The sequence below is a fragment of the Erithacus rubecula genome (genome assembly GCF_903797595.1).
Source record: "Erithacus rubecula genome assembly, chromosome: 3".
Taxonomy (NCBI): Eukaryota; Metazoa; Chordata; class Aves; order Passeriformes; family Muscicapidae; genus Erithacus; species Erithacus rubecula.
The window spans coordinates 142,232,491-142,256,261 of NC_136689.1; the positions used below are offsets into that span (position 1 = coordinate 142,232,491).

At 43.3% G+C, this 23,771-nt stretch overlaps 1 protein-coding gene across 1 annotated transcript in view; it reads left to right on the plus strand.

Moving 5' to 3' along the window:
- Nucleotides 1–15,197, plus strand: part of COL22A1 (collagen type XXII alpha 1 chain) — a 220,377-nt gene extending 205,180 nt beyond the window's left edge. The window contains exons 57-66 of the mRNA XM_079301128.1: nucleotides 456–509; nucleotides 2,194–2,247; nucleotides 4,643–4,714; nucleotides 6,487–6,522; nucleotides 7,483–7,527; nucleotides 7,809–7,988; nucleotides 11,626–11,692; nucleotides 13,304–13,486; nucleotides 13,838–13,915; nucleotides 14,842–15,197. Coding sequence (XP_079157254.1) covers nucleotides 456–509; nucleotides 2,194–2,247; nucleotides 4,643–4,714; nucleotides 6,487–6,522; nucleotides 7,483–7,527; nucleotides 7,809–7,988; nucleotides 11,626–11,692; nucleotides 13,304–13,486; nucleotides 13,838–13,915; nucleotides 14,842–15,029 — 957 coding nt within the window. The 3' untranslated portion in view covers nucleotides 15,030–15,197. The remainder of the gene's footprint in view (nucleotides 1–455; nucleotides 510–2,193; nucleotides 2,248–4,642; nucleotides 4,715–6,486; nucleotides 6,523–7,482; nucleotides 7,528–7,808; nucleotides 7,989–11,625; nucleotides 11,693–13,303; nucleotides 13,487–13,837; nucleotides 13,916–14,841) is intronic.
- Nucleotides 15,198–23,771: the final 8,574 nt, after the last annotated feature.

The following is a 23,771-nucleotide window of genomic DNA, read 5'->3' on the forward strand; positions in this document are numbered from 1 at the left end:
GAGAAGTGGCTTCTCATTTGCACCCCTCTGTGTCACTGGAAACTGGTGTGCTGTAAAAGGTACCCTACAAAGCAAAATGTAAGGCAGACCAAAAGGAGACCCTCAGAGGAGATGGGAGCAGCTCTGAAGCCTCCCTAGAGAGAGAATAGACTTGTCAGTTCTGAAGAAATTTCAGATAATCGCTGTCCCTAAGAAATACAGCTTTAAAATAATCTGATAATAACCTGATAGAAGTGGTTTCTGCCTGTAATCAGGCATCATTTAGTGGTAGTGTTTAAAATTCAAAGGGTCAGTTTTCCTCATAAATAATTGAAAGGGGGCAGTGAGACTCCTTTACTCCTGTTTCCCCTAATATGTGAGAACGGTGTATTTTAGCAGGAGCATTTTAAGATGTTTGTTCACTTGCCTCCATGTCAGACCTTTCTCACTCACCAGAATACTTTTCTTCCTTTCAGGGTGATCCTGGTCCCATAGGACCACAGGGCCCTCGAGGACTCCGAGGGCAGCCAGTGAGTTTTCTCTCATTTCTAGAGCTCCATAATAGTTCATGGAATGGTTTGGATTGGAAGGAACGTTAAAGATCATGTAGTTCTAACCCCTTGCCATGGAAAGGGATGCCACCCACTAGAGCAGCTTGCTCAGATCCCCATCTAGCCCAGCCTTGAAAACTTCCAGAAATGGGGCATTGTGTGTGGGGGGAATGTTCTGCAGTCCTGAGCTCTGGCTTGAAAGAAGAGAGTTTAGGAAGATTCAGACAATGTTTGATTCAAACACTTTGCCTTTCAGAAAGACAAATTAGAATGATATTGCTAGAAACTGATGAAAACTTGTAATAGTGCAAGGGACTGATGGTTGCTGACTCTGTGAGAAGAACAGTTCAATGCATTCTGTCAGGACTGCAGAGTCAGAAATACTCATATTTCAGTCCTGCCTCTGGGATCCTATTCACTTCTCCCATGGTCTCAGTTTTCAAAAGCACACACTCACTGTGGGTGCCCAGGCTGACTTATGTGGGGTCCAGTTGTGATACTATTCACCTGTACTATTTTATTACAGCTTCAGTAGAGAAATAGAGACCTAGCTGACATTTCAAAAAGTCTCATTTGGGATGACTCAGGAATTACTTTTATTAATTTAATGGGGTTTAAAATTCTGCCATAGAAATTAATCCTTATCAAATCTCAGTTGAGATCTCTGTTGCTGAACCAAGGCACATCTTTAGTGTGTTGCAATGAGTGAATTCCTTTCCTTCTTGGAAGACCTGGTAGTGAAACAGATTCTACAGCATGATCAGGGGAAAATATGCTGACTCAGCAATGCCAGGGGTTGGAGCAGTTGGTCCCTCCAAACTGGGGGGGTTGAGGTTTAGATTAGACTGCAAGAACATATGGAGACCTCCCGTGTTCTCCTCATAATTGATCTCATTATTCCTGAACTGTTGGCATCACTCACTATCATGTCATGCCCCTGCAGAACATTAGCAGTGAGTGAAAATATTTGGAGAGAGAGAAATTCTTCTTGTTCCTCTTGTTCTTCCTCTTTGTTTCTTGTCTAAAAAGGAGTGTGAGGCATGATTTTAAATATTGACAGTACAAGGGCTGGTCTTTATGATGAACTCCAGTCCAAGGGAAAACATCTCTGCAAGCTAAGTTGAGAGGGGTGTAAAAATTCATCTCACCAAACTTTGTGGATGATTAGCTCAGCTGCTTTCTAAGGAACAGTGAGAAACAGGCCTTTTAAAGGATGATTTGGCTCATTCTGAATTGTCTGGTGTCAGGTAAGTATCAAGTGTTAGAGAACAAGTGTTTCTCTCCATTCCCCCAAAAAGGGGAAGCCTGAGATGGTTAAAAAGAGTCTTGTTTGAAGAGAGATGACTTTGAGCAGCCAGAGGAGGTGGCTCCATCCATCCAGAAGGATGCTGCATATAATAAGGAAAAGGGTGAAGGAAAGGAGAAGCAGAAGAAATGCTGGTTTGGTCCTCCTCAGGTCTGCGGATTTGGGTCCACATAGCAATTTTTTTTCCTGAGATCAGGGATGCAAAAGCTGCGAGGTCAATTGGAAATAAGATACTTTACAGTCTGTCAGTATAGGAGACTGAGCAATGCTAAAGAAATCCCTCCTGGTGTAGGTGTAGCTGGATATTTCTAGTTTTAGCATGAATTACACCACTAATCTTTTTTTCTTTTGACACAGGGCAAGAATGGAGTGCCTGGATCTGCAGGAGAACCTGGCCCAGCTGGCATCCCAGTAAGTACCACAAAGGGAAGCTCATGCAGCCAGGAGAGGTGACTGATGAAGTGTAGGTGGAGTGGATTATGTGTAGCTGAAATTTTCATGTCTGAAGATGGGTGACCTGAAAATCACTGGCTGGCCACAACTTTGAAGGGGGTTTGGCTACATTCCTAAAATTGAGATGCTAGCTGGGTCATCACTTTTCCCAGTGAAAGTTAAGTGTTCACAGCAAATGGAAATGATTGATTGCCTAGCATGAGAAAAAGATTGGCATGCCTCATCTTCACCAGTAGATTTAATTTTGCCAAGCAGAGAGCGTGCAGCCAACAGAGAGTTGCCAGAAGGAAGGAGAGGGCCTGGGGGAGTTGGCAGGCTGCCATTGAGGAACAGTGGCAGCAGAAAAATCCTCACAGGCACTTGAGGGAAGAGCAGACAGTGGGCAGTAAACCAGGATCAGGGAGCATAATGAAACTCCCTGCGGCCATCCTGTGGGGAAGAACAGCTTGGAAATGAAGAGCTGTAAGAAGGACAGTGAGGAGCTGGTGGTTTAGTTGTTTTTTTGTGTTTTTTCCTCTGTTCTGTTGCTGAAAACCATCCAGAATTCAGCAAATCCATGCAAATATTGCCCTTGTGCCCAGTAGCATCTATTGCAATACAGGACTCCTCCCTCTCTTTGCCCGTGGAGACAGTACAGCTTGCTGGACTGTGGGATTAACAGGAAAACAAAGGCAGAGCAGGAGGAATGTGAAAAGCTACAGCAGAACTTCAGTCTTTGTGACCCTTGCAAAGTCATAAAGCCACCCCAGCCTTGCCACAGACTTATGCCCTGAGCAAGCATCTGCAGGGATGTCTCAGAGAAGCAAATACCACCTTTCTGTGTGGGGAGGCAGGACAGGGTGGTGCAGTCTGACAGCCTTTCTGCATCAAAAAAAAATAAGTGCTACAGGCTTTTTGTCCTTGGCATAAGCTCTTCCTACCTTCCTGGGATTGCTGTTATTGCTTCTTGCCCCATGGATCCTTGCTCTTGCCTTTTCAAACTTCTTTTCATTATACCCACCCTTGTTCCCAGTTCCTATCACTGCTCTTTTACCTTCTGGGTCTTTATCAGGTCACTGTGGCTTTGGGATGCCTTGTGAATGCCAAGTGGGGATTATTATTTTAATCATCCTAGTGTTCTCACAGTACCTATATGATGTGACCCAGGGACTCACAGGCAGCTTCCTGCACGAACAGCACCACAGCAGCCTTTGCTCCAGAGGATTTTGAGTCCAAAAATAACATAGGAGATTGAAAAAGGATAAAGTCAGATGGATGTGGAAGGGGAAACAATGAGACAGTGTTGGTCAGCAGAACAGACAGTCATGTCATCATTATCTTTCTCTGTCATTAAAATGAATCCTCTCCTTTTCATAAAGGTTATTATAGGAAGTGTCTTCTTGTGCTGTACATAAATCCATTTATTTTGAAATGCACTAATTTCCTTCACAGTGTGGTGTGACAAGCCAATATTTTATATTTCTATTTTGAAAAAAGGGAAGGTGAAGAAGCTTATCATGGCAATAAGGATGGTTTTTTTTACCACCTTCACCATTGCTGACTTGTAATCACAAGGTAAAACCTGCCAGGAGTTTTGCATTTTCTGTTTGCCTGTGCCCATCACAATTCACACTTGCTCATGCTTAAGCCCACACACAGCAACATAGTCCAACCAGTCTCCAGGGCAAGTTGCTCACCCCAAATCCATGAGCTTTGTGCTTGTCAGGCTCATTGGTGCTCACTTTGCATGAGTTTTACTCTAAGAAGAAAAAGGGGTATGTTCTGAGCAAAAAAATATAAGGGACAAAGTTCTGAAACTAAAGGTTAAACTAAGAGTTAAAACCACATCAGAAATGTGCATGAAACAGTTCTGTATCATGAACTGTCATTTCAGCTGCCCTGATCTGCAAGGAAAAAGAGACAGCTTAACAGAATATCACAAGAGATAAGTGAAAGACAGATACTTTATAGATCAAACCTGGGAATGAAGGCAAAGGAGAAGCCCTGTAGCTGCCTGTTGGTTGTATTCTTGGATTTGAGCAGTATGACCACCTGCACTGTTTCCCTGTCATCACCCATCACTCACAACACCCTTTATAAAAAACATGACACCACAACCCCAGAACACACCTCCTGTCCCTCCCATCATTGTCTCCTCCTTTTCATCTCCTCCCAGGGACCCTGCATAGTTTATTACAAGGCAACCACAGTGCCTGCAATGTGTTTTTCTAAAATACTTTGTTCTTCCTTGTCAGTGTTGGGAGTCCTGCTGCTAAAGTGAAATTTCCCAGTTCTAGTATATCTCTAAATGAATGCTCAGGGACAGAGGTGTTGGGGAAAGGTCTGATAGTGTCTGTCTCATTTCTATCCTAAGGGTCCCAAGGGAAATAAAGGAGAAACTGGCAGCCCAGGACTCCCTGGCTTTATAGGACCCAGAGGACCCCCTGTAAGTATGTCTGGGGATGGATTAGATCCTCTCTTTGCCTGCTTTTAAATTAGACAGGAAGATGGGACACGGTCATCTTCAGTTAGGTAAAAAAAGAGAAAAAAGCATAAGCAGGAGATCTGAAAAATCCAGAACTGTATAACTTTGCTTCCAAAGGAAACTGGAATGAAAAAACAGCATTTTTCGTATGGGTGAACAACCATAATTTCATGTATGGAGCTGGTACCTGCCAGTCAGCCCTGATAATGTGTATATTAATCAGACTGCTTCAATAGTCTTCTTAAAGCAAGTATGGGGTATTTAAGTTCTCAGACTACACCTCTACATGAACCTTTGATGGACTAAACAGGGAGATTGTGAGTGCTGATAATAATACAGGTATTTCTGATATTTGCTATTCTGAGGGAAATTCCTTGGTTGCCAGCAACAGAGGTACATTGCAATTAAAGCATTCATATATTTCCCAAAGTGATCTAAAAGAATAAGTAATAAACTTATACCCATGACAATATCACAGCCTCAGAATCCAATATCTTTAGACCTTTCAAGTAAGCAAAAGATGTAAATTCCACTGGAAGGATGGAAAAGTGAACACTAGGTAATATTTTTATTTCTAAATTTGCTGTGACAAAAAATGAAATTTAAAGATTTTTGTGTTTCTCTAGCAGAGCTGCATCTTCCACAGGATGGGGTTTTTTTTTTTTCCTTCTGTATTTTTTAATATTTTGTTTTATAATTTGAAAGGGAGCTTTTGGATGAAAAGAGGAGAAAGAAATATTTCTAATTAATTTTAAGCAGCAAACATGTGACCATTTAAAACTGAATTGGCTCTAAGGAAAACTCAAGTGAATTTAATGCAGCCTAATTTGAATCACACATCTCTGATCAATTCCATTCCTCATGGACACGTGCATGGATGCCAACACTGCTGAGGATGTTATGTTTCCAGGGGAAAATACCACCTGCATGCATGTTATAGATATGATCATGTGTGTTGGCTGCAAACAGATTTAGAAATATTATTTTTTTCTATACATACTATGAGAAAGTGGCAAGGATTTCAGCAACAACTAGTTTAATGTTCATTTTGCTTTATCTGCAGTTCAGGACAGCAGTTGTATTTCTTTTCATTGAAATACTAAAATGGAAACTATTTTCTAAGAATCACATTATAAATACAAAGAAAATAATTTAAATAGATATATATAAATTATTATATGAGGGTACTTATTCAAAATATTATTATTTAATATAATTCTGAAAGACAGATGAGCACTTAGGCTTAAAATTCCTTTATCCTCTGTATATGTTTTTCCAGCTGGTCTAATACAAGATGGTACTTCTACCTACAAAATATACTTCATTTACATTTTCAGACACTTATGGGTATAATGCTGGTGCTCCTTAAGTTAAACAAGGCCATATAAACCGTATGGAGCTTTGGGAATTGTTGATAAGAAAAAGGAACAAAATGCATTGAAAGCAGGAACACACTTTCAGTGAAACATCTAACCTCAGCTGGTTTATTAAAAATTACTTCCTGGTATTTGTGTTTACATGGGATGCAAATTGACTAAAAAATGCTTTCCAAATAGTAGGATGTGTCCATCCAGAAATGACCATTAGCAGTAGGATAAGGAAAAATCATGCAAACGTGCTACTGTGTAGAAGAAAATTTGTGCTGTTAACACAAAGCTAGACATGGTTATTAGGTGGAGTCTTTTTTCCACCTCCTCCAGTGTGATGCTAAATCCATTTTCTGTATGTCTTAGGGAGAGCCAGGAGAGAAAGGTCCTCCTGGAAAAGAGGTAAGTAAAATTCCCAGTTGTTTCAATATAGGGCTGGTGTCATGGGGAAAAAAAATCTTCAAAGATGTTAGCCAGGGTTCCAACAAACTTGTTTTTTTTCGGTTATAAGGGATCTTAAATATTATCTATTTCCACCCACCCTGCCAGAGGCAGAAACACCTTCCACTAGACCAGGTTGCACAGCACTCAATTCAACCTCACCTTGAACCATTCCAAGGATGAGACATTCACAACTTCTCTGGTCAACCTGCTCCAGTGCCTCACCACCCTCACAGTGAAATATTTCTACCAAATACCACCCTCTCTGATTGTGAAGCCATTTCCTCTTATCCTATCACTACAGCCCCTGACAAAAAAAAAAAAAATCATCCCTATTTTTCTTATAAACCCCCTTTTACTACTGAAGGGACTCTAAGGTTTCCCCAGAACCTTCTCTCCTTCAGGCTGAACAATCCCAGCTCTCTCAGCCTGAATCCACAGCAGAGGTGCTCCAGCCCTCTGAGCATCTTTGTGGCCTCATCTGAACTTGCTCCAACAGGTCCATGACCTTGCTTGTATTCTGGCACCAGAACTAGACACAGCACTCCAGGTGGGGTCTCACCAAAGGGGAGTGGAGGGGGAGAATCACCTTCCTCAACCTGCTAGTCATGGGGCTTTTTTTGTTTTGGTTTGGATTTTTTGTTTGGTTGGTTGTTTTCTGCTTTTTTTTTTTTTTTTTTTTTTTTTTGTTTTGTTTTGTTTTGTTTTGTTTTGTTTCTTTGCTTGAGTTTTTGCTTGAATTTTTTCCTCTCTTTTAACGTTGATAATTGAGACCAAAAGAGAAAACTGTCAGAAAATTGTGGGGTTATCATGGAAATAAATTTTCCTGGGGTCACAGAAATCATTACAAAGGTTCATTACATTCATTATTTACACTTATTATGGATGGTTCTTTTATTTTTTACCTTTATTTTGTTGCAGGGCACACCAGGGAAACAGGGTGCAATTGGCTCCAAAGGAGAGAGGGTAAGTTGCAGAATACTATTAGTTATTTCATGTTGAAATAAAGAAAGCTATTTTGAGTTAGGGGCTGGGGGCAGAGGTCATTCAAAACTGAAGCCAGTGCTTCCCAGTCTCCCAGATCTCTCTTTAATCATTCTCCATCACTAATAATTTGTGGATCATTTGTAGTGCACCAGATGTTGTACTCAGTGACTTTGCCAGCTCAGCTGAGAGTGTTTATCTGTGTTTGGAAATCAGAAGTTTGCCTCTTATTTTGTGGTGGTAACATCCTTCTTTTCACTTAGGGTGAGCCTGGAATCAAAGGTGAAAAAGGCCCTCGAGGTGAAAAAGGCCCTCCAGGTGATCCTGGGATGCCTGGTCATAAGGGCCACCCAGGACTGATGGGTCCCCACGGGCCTCCAGGAGACACTGGGCAAGTTGGACCTCCTGGGCCTCCAGGACAGCCAGGATTTCCAGGACCAAGGGTAAGACTGCCAGAGAAAGGCTCTGTACAGTAATTTTCCTGCCATGGGAATCAGAAAAGTGACTCAGAGTACACTGAGGCTGACAGAAACTGGAGCAGGAGTGTGTTATAAGGGGAGGCAGTGCTTTTAGCTCTTGATACCCATGAAGAGGAGCTGCAGCACATCTCAGGGAATCATGGCATCACAGAGTGGTTTGGGTTAGAAGAAACCTTAAAGAGCATCTAGTTCCAGCCCCCTGCCATGGACAGGAACACCTTCCACTTGGACCAGGCTGCTCCTAGCTCTGTCGAACCTGGCCTTGGACACCTCCATGGATGGAAAGGCTTGTGGGGGTGTTGACTTGCACTTCAGGGGAGATAAATAATCCAGACCCATAGTCAGTGTGGCCAGTTGCTGAGACCTTTTACCCCTAAATGCCTAAATCAGGTCCTGTGATGGTGGCCATGGCACTGGAGTCTAAAAAAATTCTTTCTATAAGGGCAGTAATGTGTAGCACTTCATAGAGAGGACTAACACCTTCCTCTGCTGCTGGCTGTTAGGAGAGACAAAATGCTGAGCTGTGGAAAGGTCACTGCTCTATTCCTGGAAATCCTGCAGTCAGCTCATCAGAATTCATCAAATACTATTTTTGTTTAATGTTCTCCCTCTTTTTTTTTTTTTCTTCCCCCCTGTTCGGAAACAATCTCACTACTGAGAATTTCTGAGAGTGGTTTATGTTGCAGAGTGAGAAAAACTACCAACAGCAATGAAGCCACTGTACCTATCCTGAGGATGAATTGGAGATCTTCTCAGAGGAGAATAAACAGAGAGTAATCTCTGATGGAAAAGCTGACTAAATTTTAGACAAAGCATTTCTTTGTGTGTGAAATCAAGTGATGATTATGGAAACTTAATTTAACTAATAGGGTTAAAATTTGAAAAGATAATTTGTAAGCCTTTAAAGTATGCTCCACAATTATGTTTACTTAATGGGATATATACCAAGAGCCATCAAAAATGCTTAGTACTTCATGAGAAAATTGTTTCTTTTGTCACCAGCGACACATCTTTTTCTCATGCAAAATTTGTGTCAGGAAGGAGGCAGCAAATAGACCAACTCTGTACTTATCAGCAGTGCTGTTGATTAAAAGTGAAATGTCACTTAGCTATTTAATAAAATCTCATTTTTTAGTGAAGAATAACTTCTGATTCAGAAGAGCTCACTAGGTTTTCATAAATATAGAGGACACAAACTGCATCCTTGTATGTTAACAGAGTAAGTGTGAAAAGCAACACTTTTGCAAGCAGCTGATACACAAAAGAATGCAGTCTTTAGGTTGACCAGAAGTATTTTCAAACTGACAGAAATGCAAAGAATTATTTTAGCCACAAAAAATGAAAATTATATTTCAAGAGGAACATCTCACTTTCTGATTTCTAAAAGAAAATATTTGATCTTGCTGCTTGAAAATGTTTTACTGCTTAAATGTAGCTACCATTTTCTTTAGAGTTTTTGCAAAGGCAAGAGCCTGGCTACCCTAAAACCTTTCTCTTATTTAAATTATTTACTTGGAAAGCTGCACTCCAAAAAGTTCTCCCACTTATCAAAAATGCTTTCATAATTTTTTAGTTACATCATCCAGAGTCATTGTTCACATTACTTTGAGTTTTCACAGCTATTGCAGTGGTACAACAACAGCAGCAGCACACAAGAACTAAGAGAAAGGATGAAAGATGCTGTGCCTTGAGGGCTGGGTAGGGGGCCAAGGCCAGGCAGCCACATCCCCTTCAACAGCCTGAAATCAGGCAAAAACTTGTACTGGTTTGGAAGAATAATGCATATGCATAAACTGGCTTCTGTTTCCTGAGATAAGGCTTGTTGGCAGGGGATGCATCCAATATGACTGCTTCTAGCAAGCCAGCATTAGAACCTTTGGGGCACATGTACATCTCTCTGTAAGGAAATGTGCCATGATGAAAAAGAACATGGGATCTCCACTGTGATCTGGTAGGGCAGAGATGTCTCCTGATGTGCTTTCTACAACTTCTACGAGTGCATAGGAAGGAGATTTCTTAAGGATGGAGATGGGAACAGTGCTGCAACCAGTGCCCTCAGACCAGGCTCCCTGCATAAACCACTGAGCCCGTGGTTTGGCAGCAGGCTGGAAACAGAATGCTTTTGACTCCATCTCTCACAACACAGTCCTGGAAAATTTGACCGCCCAGGGTTTGTGCAGGGGCATTCTGCTGGTTCAGAACTCTCAGGATGGCCATATCCAGAGAATGGTGGGGAATGGTGCCCCATGCAGTTGGTGTCTGGTCACTGGTGGTGTCCCCAGTGCACAGTCCTGTTCAGTGTCTGTTCCTGCTGATTTGGGTACAGGCATTGAGGGTACCTTCAGTAATAAATTTGTGATGACACTGAGTCGATGTGCTGGAGGGTAGAATGGCTCTGCAGGGGGATATGGACAGGCTGGATTGATGGTGTGAAGTCAGCAGGATGAGATTCAAGAGGACCACGGACTGTGTCCTGCCCTTATGTCCCAAGAAGCCCCTGCAGTGCCCCAGGATGGGGCCCAGAGGGAAAAGCCCTGGGTGTGCTGGCCAACAGCAGCTGAATGTGATCTGGCATGTGCCCAGTGGCCTCCTGACATTCTGTGTCAGCACTAGCATGGCCATCATGGCCAGCAGGACCAGGGCAGTGATTGTCCCTCTGTGCTGGGCACTAGGGAGGGCACACCTTATATTCTGTGTCCAGTTCTGGTCCCTCATTTGAGGAAGGATGTTAAGGTTCTGGAGCAGTTCCAGAGAAGGAAGCAGAGATGATGAAAAGTCTGGAGCCCAACTCCTGTGAAGAGTGAGGGTGGTGGTGTTGGTCAGCTTGGAGAAAAGGAGGCTCAAGGGAGATTTCATTGCTCAATAACTGCCTAAGAGGAGGATCTACCCACATGAGGTTCAGTCTCTTCTCCCAGACAGCTACAGATAGGATAAGAGGACACAGTCTAAAACTATGCCAGGGAGGTTTATTTTGGACACTATGAATAGTTTCTTCACAGAAGGGATAATTAGATATTCGAATGGGCTGCCCAGGGAAGTGGTGGACATCATTGTCCCTGGAGAAGTTTAAGGAAAGAATGGACGTGTCACTCAGTGCCATGGTTTACTTGATATGGTGGTATTCAGTCAAAGGCTGGACTTTATGATCTGAGGTCTTTTCCAGCCTAATTGATTCTGTGATTGTTTTGAGTCCCTTTAAATTCCTCTTTTAGGCAGATTCTGCAGTGTCTGTGACCTGTTGAGCCCTTTGTGGATGGCTTAGTTTGCACATTATGATGTGCATAGAGTGTTTTGGGTTAAAGGGACCTTAAAGATCCTCTAGTTACAACCACCCAACCATCATAAACAGGGATGCATAAACTAGATGAGGCTTCTCCAAAGCCCACCCAACTTGCCTTGAACACTTCCAGTGCTGCTACACCCGAAGTTTCTCAGGGCAGCCCATTCCTGTGCCTTACCACCCTCATGGTAAAGAATTTCTTCCTAACATCTATTCTAAATCATTGTTATTTCAGTTAAAAACTGTTCCCCCTTGTCCTATAACTATCTGATCCCTTGACTGTGGTTATCTACTCTCATTACTGTGCTTCTGACTCTTTAGGGAGAACCCCCATCTCTAGAGACTTTGAGGAGACTCATCCAAGAGGAGTTATCCAAGCAGTTAGATGGTAAGTAATCAGTACCAAGAATCCAGAGGATGGATCTGAGAGTATGAATGATGCTTTGCATAACTGTGCTGGCACCTGAACCTCTCCTCTTAAGGAAGGTAGTATTGCAGCAAGCTTGCTAGGAAGATGTGTGACATGCAATAGCACAGAAAGTAATCAGAGTAGATTGTAAACTTTCTTTTGAGGTCCCAGCTGGAGAAGAAATGTTCCTGATTTTTGCCTGTGACTTTTGGTACTCATCAGTATAAGAAGAGGGGCTGGGGGGGTATATGGGCTGCTGTTTATCTCAAAGTATGTGAATTGCAGACGACTACTGATCCCATTGACAGTGAGATGCAGAGCTGTAGTTCTTCTCACACAGCTCATGACCCCACTGGGACACAGCTGCAGGCATTTTATTCTAAAGATCACAGGTGAATAGGGTAATTATTTCATAGATTTTATTTACACACTCTCAGTCTTCAGTGTATCCACACCAGCCTGAAAGCATTTAAGATCAATGAAAGGAAGATAGAATGCTCTTCTCCCTCTTTCTGTGATGCTGAGTGTTTGATGAGCTCTCAGGGTTGTCATGGTGTAACCCCAGTCAGCAGCCAAGGCCCACACAGCTGCTCACTCATTCCCTCACTTGCAGGATCAGGGAGAATCAGAAGAGTAAAAGCTGAAAACTCATGGACTGAGATAAAAACAGTTTAATAGGGAAAGCAAAAACTGCACCCAGAAGCAAAACAAAGCAAGGAATGAATTCTGTGCCTCCCATGGGCAGGCAGGGGTTCAGCCATCTCCAGGAGAGCAGGGCCCCATCACAAGTAGTGGTTACTTGGGAAGAAAAACACCATCACTGCAAATGTGCCCTCCTCCTTCTTCCTCCCCTCCCATTATATACTGAGCATGATGTCATATGGACTTGACCTCTTTGGTCACTTTGGGTCACCTGTTGTGGCTGTTTCTCTTCCCAACCTCCCCTGCTCCCCAGTTTCCTCCCCAGTGTGGCCATGGAAAAACAGAAAAGGCCTTGGCTCTGTGTATGCCCTGCTCAGCAAGAACAAAAACATCTCTGTATTATCAACACAAATACAAAACACAGCCCCATGCCAGCCACTGGGAAGAAAATTAGCTCCACCCCAGCAAAATCAACATGGTTGTTCAGGGTCTTAGCACTGAAATGGTGGGCAGTGTGTACCTGCCTGAAACAGCCTGGAACAGGAAAAGTTTTCTCCTTACAGACCAGCCATGTAGCATCTGTGTGTAACAAAAGCACTAAGAAAAGACTCTCCTTTTCAGATCAGCAGTGGTCCCAGTTTAACAGGGTGCCAACTAAAGGAAGGAATATTTCAGATTCTTTGAGAACAAGGAGCAGAGGATGACAGAAAAGCTTATGATAAAGGGTGAAATTTAAGAGAAAGTTAAGGCTACCAAGAAATGAGATTTAAATAATTTAGAGAGGATTGGGGAGTCACAATCATAGATTATGGAGGGGACAAAAATGAGTGGCCCTGGAAAATTGATCTGTGATTGACAGTACTTGGGCTTTCCTGGGCCCCTTCTGACTCTCCATCTCTTGGAGCATAGTCCTTCTAGTCTAACAAACCCATTTCCCTTTCTTCACAGCAAAGTTACCCTACATCCTGGCTCAGATACAGCCTGCACAGGTAAAAGCATCCCATGGCAGACCAGGACCTCCTGGTCCCCCTGGGAAGGAAGGGCTCCCAGGAAGAACTGGCCCTCCAGGGGAGCCTGGCCGGCCTGGACAGACTGGGTCTGAAGGGCCACCTGGACCCATCGGTCCCAAAGGTCAGTGAAACTTGGTGTGTTGGGGCAGGCCAATACAAGGATGTCCACTCCATTTTGGCATCCGCCTTTCCTTTTAGTAGCATATAAATTGTCCTTAAAATACAGATGTTGAAAGTGACCTCAGTCTGTTGAAGCAGAGGTGTTGAATATGACTGGTGTGTTCCACCTCTAGCAAAACTAGAGTGGGGCAAGTCTTCATTCCCATTTAATGTCCCTTCTCAGAGGATTGGCCACAATTAGGAACTGTTTTTACCAAATATACTGGCTTCAGTGTGGATGAAAGACCTATAGTAGTGTTTAATTCTGTAGAGCACTCTCATCAGTTCCTATTTTTTCTTTCTCTCTCTACAGGAGAAAGAGGAGCAAAGGGTGAGAAAGGAGACACTGGCCTTGGCCAACGAGGGGAAATGGGTCCTCCAGGAATTCCAGGTGTGTTATTCAGAACATCCCACAAAACACATCACTTTGAACCACTACCAGGACACAGGTCTCTGTGAGAGATCTCTAAAGATATGATCAAGATGACATAAAAACAACATACAGGATTTCTGTAGAATGTGGCCCAAAGGGAAGAACTGTCTCACTGACATCATATCTGGCCACCTTTATTTCCTCAGCTTGATTAATGAGTACACTGAACCATCTCAGTTACAGATAAGTTAATTGACCTTTGGATCAAATCCAAAGTGAAGCTTTAATTATTAGATGCACTGTGAAGTGTTTTCTCTGTCCTTGGAAGAATCTTCCTGTGACCAAACTGAACCCAGAGGTTCAGGCATCTTCAGATGTTAGAAAAGGTCATATTGAACACCTGTGCCTTGGGGATACAGCTTCTCCTTTACTGTTACTGACAAAGCAGCAGCAAATACAGTTTGTCTGCATTCTGAAATTAGGAACCATTGATCATTTTTGCCTTCACTGCATTCTTGGGGAAGAAACTATGAGAAGTCCTCATAACCCCAGGGTCTGCATTTGGCAGACTGGCTTTGCATTACCTTCAAATAATAATGTGCCCACTATGCACTGCAGCAGTGAGTTATCTCCCCAGGCTGAGCCTCCAGCCCCACTCTCACCTCCTCTCAGTGAGGACTCTCATGCAGCTTCATGACTTCAGCAGGGAGATAGAGGAAGAGCAGCCATATCAGAGCTGAGCATCCCAAGGTTGCCATAGGAAGTGGAAATCTTTATTTCAGAGAAGACACTCTGGTTATACCTTGAGATAGATCCTAGCCAAATCCAAACCTGTGGAAGCTGCTGCCTGCATCCCAGGTTGGCAGCAAAGCCATCTCTGAGTACTGCACGCTGGGGATGTCACTCTGGTGCCTCTCACCAAGGGCATTTTGTTTCTGTTTCAGGCCTCCCAGGGGAGCCTGGTTATGCCAAAGATGGGATGCCAGGACCTCCTGGCCCTCCAGGTGAAGCTGGTGTGCCGGGTCTGGCAGGGCCCCAGGGCCCCCCGGGAGCCAATGGACAGTGTGACCCCTCTCAGTGTGCTTACTATGCAAGCCTGGCTGCCCGGCCCCCCAGTGTCAAAGGGCCGTAGCCTGCAGGGAGCACCCCCTGACTTGTTTTGAAAACTTGAATTCCTCACACCTGCCAAGAGCTCTCCAGTGTCTTCAGCTGTGTTTCTTTTGTGGGAGGCCTTCTAAAGCCAACAAATGCTGCCGGTCGGTCAGATTATTTTTATGAATTATAATTATTATTATTATTATCGTTGATGTGATATGTGAACTTATTTTTTGTTTGTTTTCTCTAACATCAGGGCATATTAAAATGCTAAAAATAAGTGGTTTTTTTTTCCTCTTTTGAAAAGCATATAATAGCAATGTGTTGTATGACTGTTTATGCAAAACCATTCCAATGCCAATTTTTTTATCTGTTATCTGATTGATTCTTTCCAAAGCTTTATCCCTCACCTTTTTAACTGAAATCAAATCCTGCAGCCTGGAGCATTAACTGTGATACACAGGCACAGGATTGTTGGTGCTATTTGCCATCCACATGGAGGAGAGGAAGATAAAGTCATGCCAAAGCTGGAAAAGATATGTCCAGTACATCCAACTCCCAATGGACAATTTTGAACAGCTAGTGTGTGCTTTCCAGAAGATCCCTGTTAAGTTTAATATTCTTCTGCTGATAAATGAATCAATATTCTATAGGAGCTACTTTTTCATGGAGTCATGTGGGATTTCATAGTAAAGGCCTAAAGGGACAGAAGATCTAAACCTCTCTGTACTGGAGAGTTTTGTTCCAAGAGATGGAACTTACTTACCTCAGTCAGGGAGATGCCTTTTCAAGGTTATCCTCTGTCAGGTCAAGGATGCCAAATCCCCTGTGCACTGTCAGCATATGCACAGCTCCCTACCACTGCTTTACCCGAAATCAGCCAGAGCAGCATAGGAAGTCCCCTGGTATTAACAACTCAGGAAACTAACTGTGACCCAATTCACTGTTTTGGTTGATCCATTATGACATAACTTAGCAAGTTGTGTTACTTAGAGGGTTGGTGCATAGTGCAGGCTGGTCTAGGAGGATGTTGGTCTTTGGTGAACGGATCAGAGCAAAGTGATGTTCAGAATCATGGGAGAAATTGTGTTTGAGGGTGAAAGCAACAAGCCAGACAGAGACCATTTCTCACTATCAGCTAATTGCCAAAATCAACCTGAGAATTCAAAGACAAAGTAGAAAGGGGATGGAGTCTGAAAGACCTTCATAACAGGTAATTTGTGGGTTTAACCCTCTGACCAAGCTGTGTCCACCCACAAAGTGCAGATCTGAGAAGTGATCAGGCCTTGGGTATGTGCCAGCCAGCAAAGCAGCTGCATTTTCAAACCTTTTCTGCACAAAGCAGTTTGTAGTGAGAGATGGGAGTAATGGACCTGACACAGGCACTAAGTGCTGAATGTGTTTGGGAATCTCATCTGCTCTTTTGGAGTCAGAAAAGAGGCACCCTGCTCTGCTAACACATTCACCATATGGCATGGTGCTTCCAAACTGGCCAGCCCAAGCAGAAGCCACAGCTGTCAATAACCAGCCCAGAATCAAACCCTGAGGCTAAAGCCCAGAGATAAGCATTTGCCAGCCTTGGAGTCTTTTCTCACCCAGTAGCAGATAAAATTTGCCTCTGCTTTACTGAAAAATAAAATTAAATAACAAATACAAATGCCAGGGTTAAACAAAGTCTTTACTGTGTAGCTCTCAATGGTGCTATTTTTGCTATTTCCTATGCAAATAAACTCTTTGATTTGATTTTACTGTGTTTCTTGCTATGGAAAGACCAATCAAAGTGAAAATACCATGAAGTGAAAAGCTTGCCACTTTTAAGTCATTCTCAATGGTATATCTGTTACTGTGCTGCATCTTGGGTTAGCTTGCTGGATTTTAGTATTAAGCAAATGTGCTGGTCACATATTTAACAGAAACATATTTCTTAGTCCAGACTGAGATTTCATCTTTTCAGTGGTGAGGCAGAACAGGGTCTCTATTTGAGAGTATCTCCTAACATGGGATAAGACATTGTTTTGGGCAAACATGGTGGTTATGAACAAGTGTTATGGAGGTCAAACATGTTGACTGGGCCATGCAAATGTGACATTTGATTCCTGTCATGATGGCGATTCCTTTGTCTCTACAGGCTCTCTCTCATTTTGTGTCTGATGTGCCATGCATGTCATAGAATTCACACATTCTAGTGCACCATGAGAGGGGAATATACATAGTGATATTCTGTTAAACAAATTCAGAATCATTTGGGTTGGAAGGGAACTCTAAGGGTCATCTAGGTGCAGGTGAGATGGTGCAGTGGCATCCAGAAGAAGGAGATTAAATGGTGTTTTTGATAACCCTTTTCATTTGAATGACTGTGGGAGTCATTTCCAAGAGTCTATATTTGGAACACAAAAAACACACTTGCATCTTTAATAGCAATTGAAAAATCTGCATGAGTTAGACACAGACTACATTTCTGAGCATTTTCCACCCATAAAAGGGGACACAGCCTAATTCCTTTTGCTCCAGCACATTCCCTAGCATATGGCTATCTGTTCAGTCTGTTCCCAGAGACACCCCAGACTGTCTCTGTGCCCTGAATTCCGTGGGTGCCATTTCCCTGCTTTTTCTTAAACCCTGTTTTCTCTCCAGCCAGTTAAATGACATTTACCAGGCAGAATCTGTAGTTAGAGAGCAGAGTACAAGACATGAGCTGCAGACTCAGATCAAGACCCATGTTTGTACTCACCCAGATTTTAGTCATCAAAGGGAGGTTTCTATAGCTGCCACCTCTTACAGAAGCAAGCCCTACAGGAATGTGCCTAAAAGGACACCTGCAACAACAGGTAAGAAAGGAAGGTGTATTTGGAGGATTTCAAAAATTGACACGGTTTTTGCTTCAGTCTGTTTGTATTTGCAGTCTTTGGAAAGGTGGGCTGAGATTACTTTCCAAAGTAGGTCTGCCATCTGGGAAGCCAGCAAACCTACAAGTACAGCCCTGGGCATGGTCAGAAGCTGCCCTGTGGAAAATGTCTCTGTGCCAGAGCAGGTGACTCTGTGTGTACTGTCTGTCCAGCAGTGAGCAAGGTGAGCACACAGGCACGAGGTGCCAGGTAGGGCAGGAACATGCTGGTGCCTCTCTCCTAACCACCTCTGAATAAAGGAAAGTGGTGGCTTTGGCATCTCAGAGTTCCTGTCTCTGCAACCAAGTGTGTGGTTAATCACCATACAGTCTATTCACTGAGTCTGAGGTTTAAAACTGGAATAGGCTGATTTATTTTTTTTGGATTTTGTTTTGGCCCTGTGGCAATGTACTGCTAAAATTGCATTAGAGACCCAGAGAATATATTATTCAGATTTTTAAAAGGTACACATGGCAGTTATGGCACCACTGTCAGTTGCTCTTTTATCCTTTTTTTTTTAAATCATGTGTAAATTACTGTAATTATAGCAAACAGACCATTTTTTAATTTAATTTTTTGCCTGTCAAATAAACAAATTACAAAGACAGAACAAAGCAATGGATTCTTTTGGGAAAAATATTTTTTGTGTTAAATTATTTAACAATTTCTACTTGTTTTCTAAGCAGTTTTGAATTAGCTGCTTCTTGGAAGCTGCAGCAAATGCCTGTAGGTTTGGTTTTTTTCTTTCCAGAGAGATATAATAAAAATACTGTGGCAGCTAAGACTCTGTAAATCTGTGCTCTGACCACAGAACTGGTTAGAAGAAAAATACAGATTTTACATTCTGGGCAATTATTAAAAAAAAAAAAAAAAAAAAAAAAGTTTAAAAATTATATATATATATATATATATAAAAACACCTGAATTAGAGTCTTCTGTTGGTTCAGTCTTTTAATGTGGAAACTGGCCAAGCTCTGCCCTCTTAAAGATTGCATTTGACAACTTCTGGAGCAGAACTTGGTGCCTGGGAATGGCTGAGTGTCATTATCCACAATATATGGGGCCAGAGCCACTGACAGGGACAGGCTGGTATGATGTAGGACCTAGGGGAGCCTTTCCAGAGCTTCAGGAGTCAGGCTGTGCTTTTGTGGCTCCAATGAGAGTTGTAGAGCCTGGAGATCCATTCAGTTTATCCTAAAGTATTCAGCTGCAGCATCTGAGCCGTGTTGCCTACATTAACTACATCTCCATGGAAAAGGGATCTTCTGGTAGCTTTGTCTTCCACCATCAGTAGCTCACATCCCCCCTGATGTGGGGTTATTCATGTTACAGGTGATGGCAAATCAAGTGTTCTGTGACCAGCAGCCAGGCTGGAGAGGGGCAAGGTTATGGCAGGAGCTTGTACTGTCTTTGGGCAGTGAAAACTTTATTAAAATTACTGTACTAACTCAACAGTTACAACACAGACTGAAAAAATCTACAACTGTGAGCTGGATCCCAGTGCTGGTGAGGGTTAAGGTGGTTTCTCCATGGCATGGCAGGAAGAGCAGCATAGGGATGAACCAGTCTGGAGTTGAAGGGAGGCTCCTGCCCCAGTCTGCAGCCCTGGCAGGCTGAGCATCCACCAGAGACCACCAAGAGTCCTCCTTGCTGCTCATCTGCAGAGCTGCTGGAGGAAGAGTCTCTTATCAGCTACCCAGTTGCCTCCTACATAGTAAATTTGGTAGCTGAGGCCTTTAGGGCAATATAGGTCCATCAGGGTTTGGATTTTTCTTTTAACACCTTTGTAAATGGTGAAGTTGAATTAAGAAAAAACCTGCTTAATTTTCTTGATTTGGTTTAAAACTGTTACTTACATACATAGTAGATACTTGTCTTCTGACTTGTGAAATGGGAACAACTGCTTAGAAAAGCATGAAGATGTGATGAAGAGGAGACTGCTTTTGGTAGTTGCTTTACAAAGCAGATTTTTGTTGTATGGGTTAACATCTAAATACCTTGCAGGGCTTGGCTCCACAATATTGATGCTGGCAATGTTGTTGAAGTTTGTCTGAACTGAGAGTGAGACCATCCTGCTGGGTCTCTAGGGGATTTTCTGTTGAAAATGTGGGCTCTTTCTTGTTACTTTACATTTTGTGGAATAAACTTTATGTAGAAAGCACAAGGGGACAATGAGGATCATTAATCATACTCCCAACATTCCTGTCAGCCTCAGGAAGAAGGATGTCCTGCAAGATGGAGCAGAGAACCTGCCACCTTCATAAAGGAAAACACAGGGTCAAACTCCAGGTTTGAAAAAAGTGCAGCAAGAGAATGGTGCCAAAAAGCAGAGAAACTTCTTTCTGACCAGAGCTTTGTCTCTGCATGACATGTTGTCTGAAAGACTCAGGTTTGGATTTGAAGAGAAAAGCATGTTCAAGCAGAAGGCAGCACATGCAGCAATTTGGTTTATTTCACAGGACAGATGTATTTGACAATGTGTTCTTAGAGACACATTTTCCCCTTAGCAATGTAGGGGATGGTTTTCACCCATTTGAAATTATTGTCAGCGCAATAAATTCTTCAGCACCTTCTTGATGGGAGCTGAGTCTTATTTTTATAGTTATTTGTGAGGTCTGTTGGAAAGCAACCTTCTTCTGCAAGTGAAAATCTCACTTTTTCTTGGCTGCTGCATTTGTGTCTGATGTACAGATATTTCTGAGTTATTGTAACCATTCATGTTTATGAAAAATTATTGGATTCTCTCAAGTTCTGCTGAATCTTTTTCATGTAAAATCTATCCCTGGAAGGTTTCAAGGCCAGGTTGGATGGGGATCTGAGCAACCTGGTCTAGTGGATGGCATCCCTACCCATGGCAAAGGGGCTGGTACTAGATGATATTTAAGGTCCCATCCAACCCAAAGAATTCTGTGATTCTATCCCAGGAGCCTGAAATGCCTAAGCAGCCTCACAAGCAAGTTTTCTCTTACAGATGCTGAAAATTTATATGGGAGAAATCCAGGGCTTGATTTCAATATGCTTTTGGTATTTGAACTCTGAATCCAAGTCAAGGGTGACAGCTGGTGTATGCTAGGCCTTAAAATGTGTATTTCAGGGTGAAAACCAATTAAAAAGCACTAGAATCTAGAATGTAAGAGAGAGAGTTGAAGAAGAATCCCCAGATCCTCTTGCCAGCATTGTCTGAACAGACAGCTACTACCACTCACCCCCCACCTGTGCAGCCACACACTCCCCTGGTGCTGGAATACAGGTTCCTGCAAATTCAGGACCATTCTGATCTGAGATGATCAGAACTGGGGAAGCTGGGAAAACAAAGCTGACATGCAAGACCTGACCTTCACAAGACCTTTTCTGGTAGACTACACCTCTAAGACATTGTGTTCTACCTCTAATGGCTTGTGGGGTGCTGTGGAGACCTCTCTCCTTGAGAAGGATTTGAAATGGCTGTCCTGAAAATTTTTTTTTAGCTGGAAGGCTTAAGGATTAGAGGATGAAGTAAAAGAGGTCAGCTTTCTCAGCCTGAGGCTTCAAACCCACAATTTTCTCCCTCCAGAAAAATGCCTTGCTGTCTACATCACATGCTGTGCTGAGTGGCTTGGCATAAACCTGGCATTTTACACATCTCCAAAACCTTTGACAGAAAGGAATAAAAATTTGCTTTTAAAAATGCCAGAGCACTTTTGTGCTGCCAATGCAACACAAGAAAAATGGTATCTCCATGGTGTAGGGTTCCACACACTTAGCAGGAGGGAGGAGGACCTCCAGGTTTCAAAACTGATCCTTTATTGTGTTTGCCAAATGTTAAAGGCACAAACTGACCTGAGGACAAGATATGTTCATGGTTCCCAGTTCCCAGGCCACCAGCTGTTACTGGCTTCTTCTTGTCCCATTTACCATGTTCTTGCCCCATTTACCATGTGCTTTATCTACTCTGCATTGCTGCTTCCATTGCAATCCCATTCACTGTGAGCTCTTCAGGCAAAGGCACCCTTGATCCTTCCAGATGGAGAGAGCTACACACAAGCAGAGATTTGATCAAATCTGCTGAAAAGCAGAGGCAGTTTTCCCTGTCTGAGCACTGCTCACTGGTTGCAGCCATGAGAGGCCATGTCACAGCCCAGGAGCTGGGTTTGTGTGCTCTGCAGAGCAGGAGGGAAACACCTGACCGTGTCAGAATGCAAGATGTTTACTCAGTGGGATGTATCTGAGCAACTCAAACACTGCCTGTGTGTTGGTAACGTGCCCAGCAGAACATAAAGCTGACAGAGAACCCTGATCCACCAAAAACCTCCGAGGTTGCTTGTGGAGCGTGCAAGTAATTGTGACTGACTGTCTCCACTCAGCCAGCCACTGTTCTGGTGGGATATGGAAGCACTCAGCTCTCCCAGACGTGCCTGTCCAGCTCCTAATCCACTCTGGAGGTACCTTACAGAGTACAATCCGAAATGCCAAGGGAAGAAGAAACTCAAGATCTCTGGCAGAGAGCTGCTGTCAGTTCCCATACAGGTCTTTGGCTTGGAGCAGCTGCAGGTGCTGGAGATGAGCCCTGAGCGGGAGAGCTGCCTGAGGTACAGGATGGAGCTGCTCCCCCAGGAGATCGGCCTCCTCAGGAACCTCACCTGCCTCCACGTGGACTCCAACAACCTCAAGAAAATCCCTGCTGAAATTGGCTCTTTGAGCCGCTTGGAGAGGCTCACTCTGAGCAACAACAGCCTGAGCTCCCTGCCTGCAGAGATGGGGGCACTCCAGAGGCTGCACAGCCTCCACCTTGCCAACAACAGCCTCACTGAGCTGCCTGCACCCCTCTGCCAGCTGAGGAGCCTCACCTTTCTGGATGTGAGTGACAACAAAATAGACACCATCCCCTCCAGCATTCGGCACCTGGAGAAACTGGAAACCTTGTTGCTGCTCTTTAACTCACTGGAGAGCCTTCCTGAGGATATCTGCCTTCTAAGGAATCTGCACACACTTTGGTTGGGAAACAACCATCTACAGTCCCTTCCAGCAGCCTTTGGGGAGCTGGTGAACCTGGACTGGGGATACAACTACTGCTCATGCAATTTTGAGGGGAATCCACTGGAGAGTCCTCCCCCTGATGTCTGCAGCAGAGGCCCTGAAGGGATCAGAGACTATTTCTCATCACTTCGTAGGATTTGGAGAAACTGAACCACTGGTGTCAGTGCTCTGGAAGTGACTGTGATAGATTTATCCTGTGCAAATCATCTGCACAAGCAAAATGAGTTTCAGAAAGAAAGGTCTGGTGAAACCACCCTGTGGAGCTCAAAAGCTTCCTCTCTGCTGTAAGGTGATTTCTCTGGCAGTCTTTTTTTTTTTTGTTGTTGTTTGTTTTCTCTGTTTTGTTTTGTTTTCTGTTTTTAAACTAGTATTGAACAGTGGTGTAAGCCTTTCAAAAACTCATTCAGGGACAACTGTAATATTTTTTCATATTTATAGTTGCATAGACTTTTCTCAGGAAATGTTGCAGACAAACACCGAGTCTGAGAAAATAAGCAAGTCTGAAATGATAGAGTCAGGTAAACAACTGGTATGTAAATAGCAATAATCTGTACTCTCTGTTTGCACACTGGGTTGGGACTTAAGTCTGGACTGGAAATAAGTGCATGCTGAGATTTCTGGAAGCTTTTAAGGTCATTCTAATTTGTGAATTTGGCTTTGTTCAGGTAGCCCAGAATCTCATCATTTCCCCTGGTATTTTGCATGAAACACACAGGTTGAATCAGCCCACGCTTCTGTCTGGCTCTGGATAAAAAGCAACCTGTATCCATGCCCCAATTATTGTTCAAACAATGTCTCCATTGCTTTGGCAGGACATAGTGTGTTTCACAGTCAGGGCTGTCACTCCCTGGAGGTAGCAAGGACCTGGGCTGGATGTG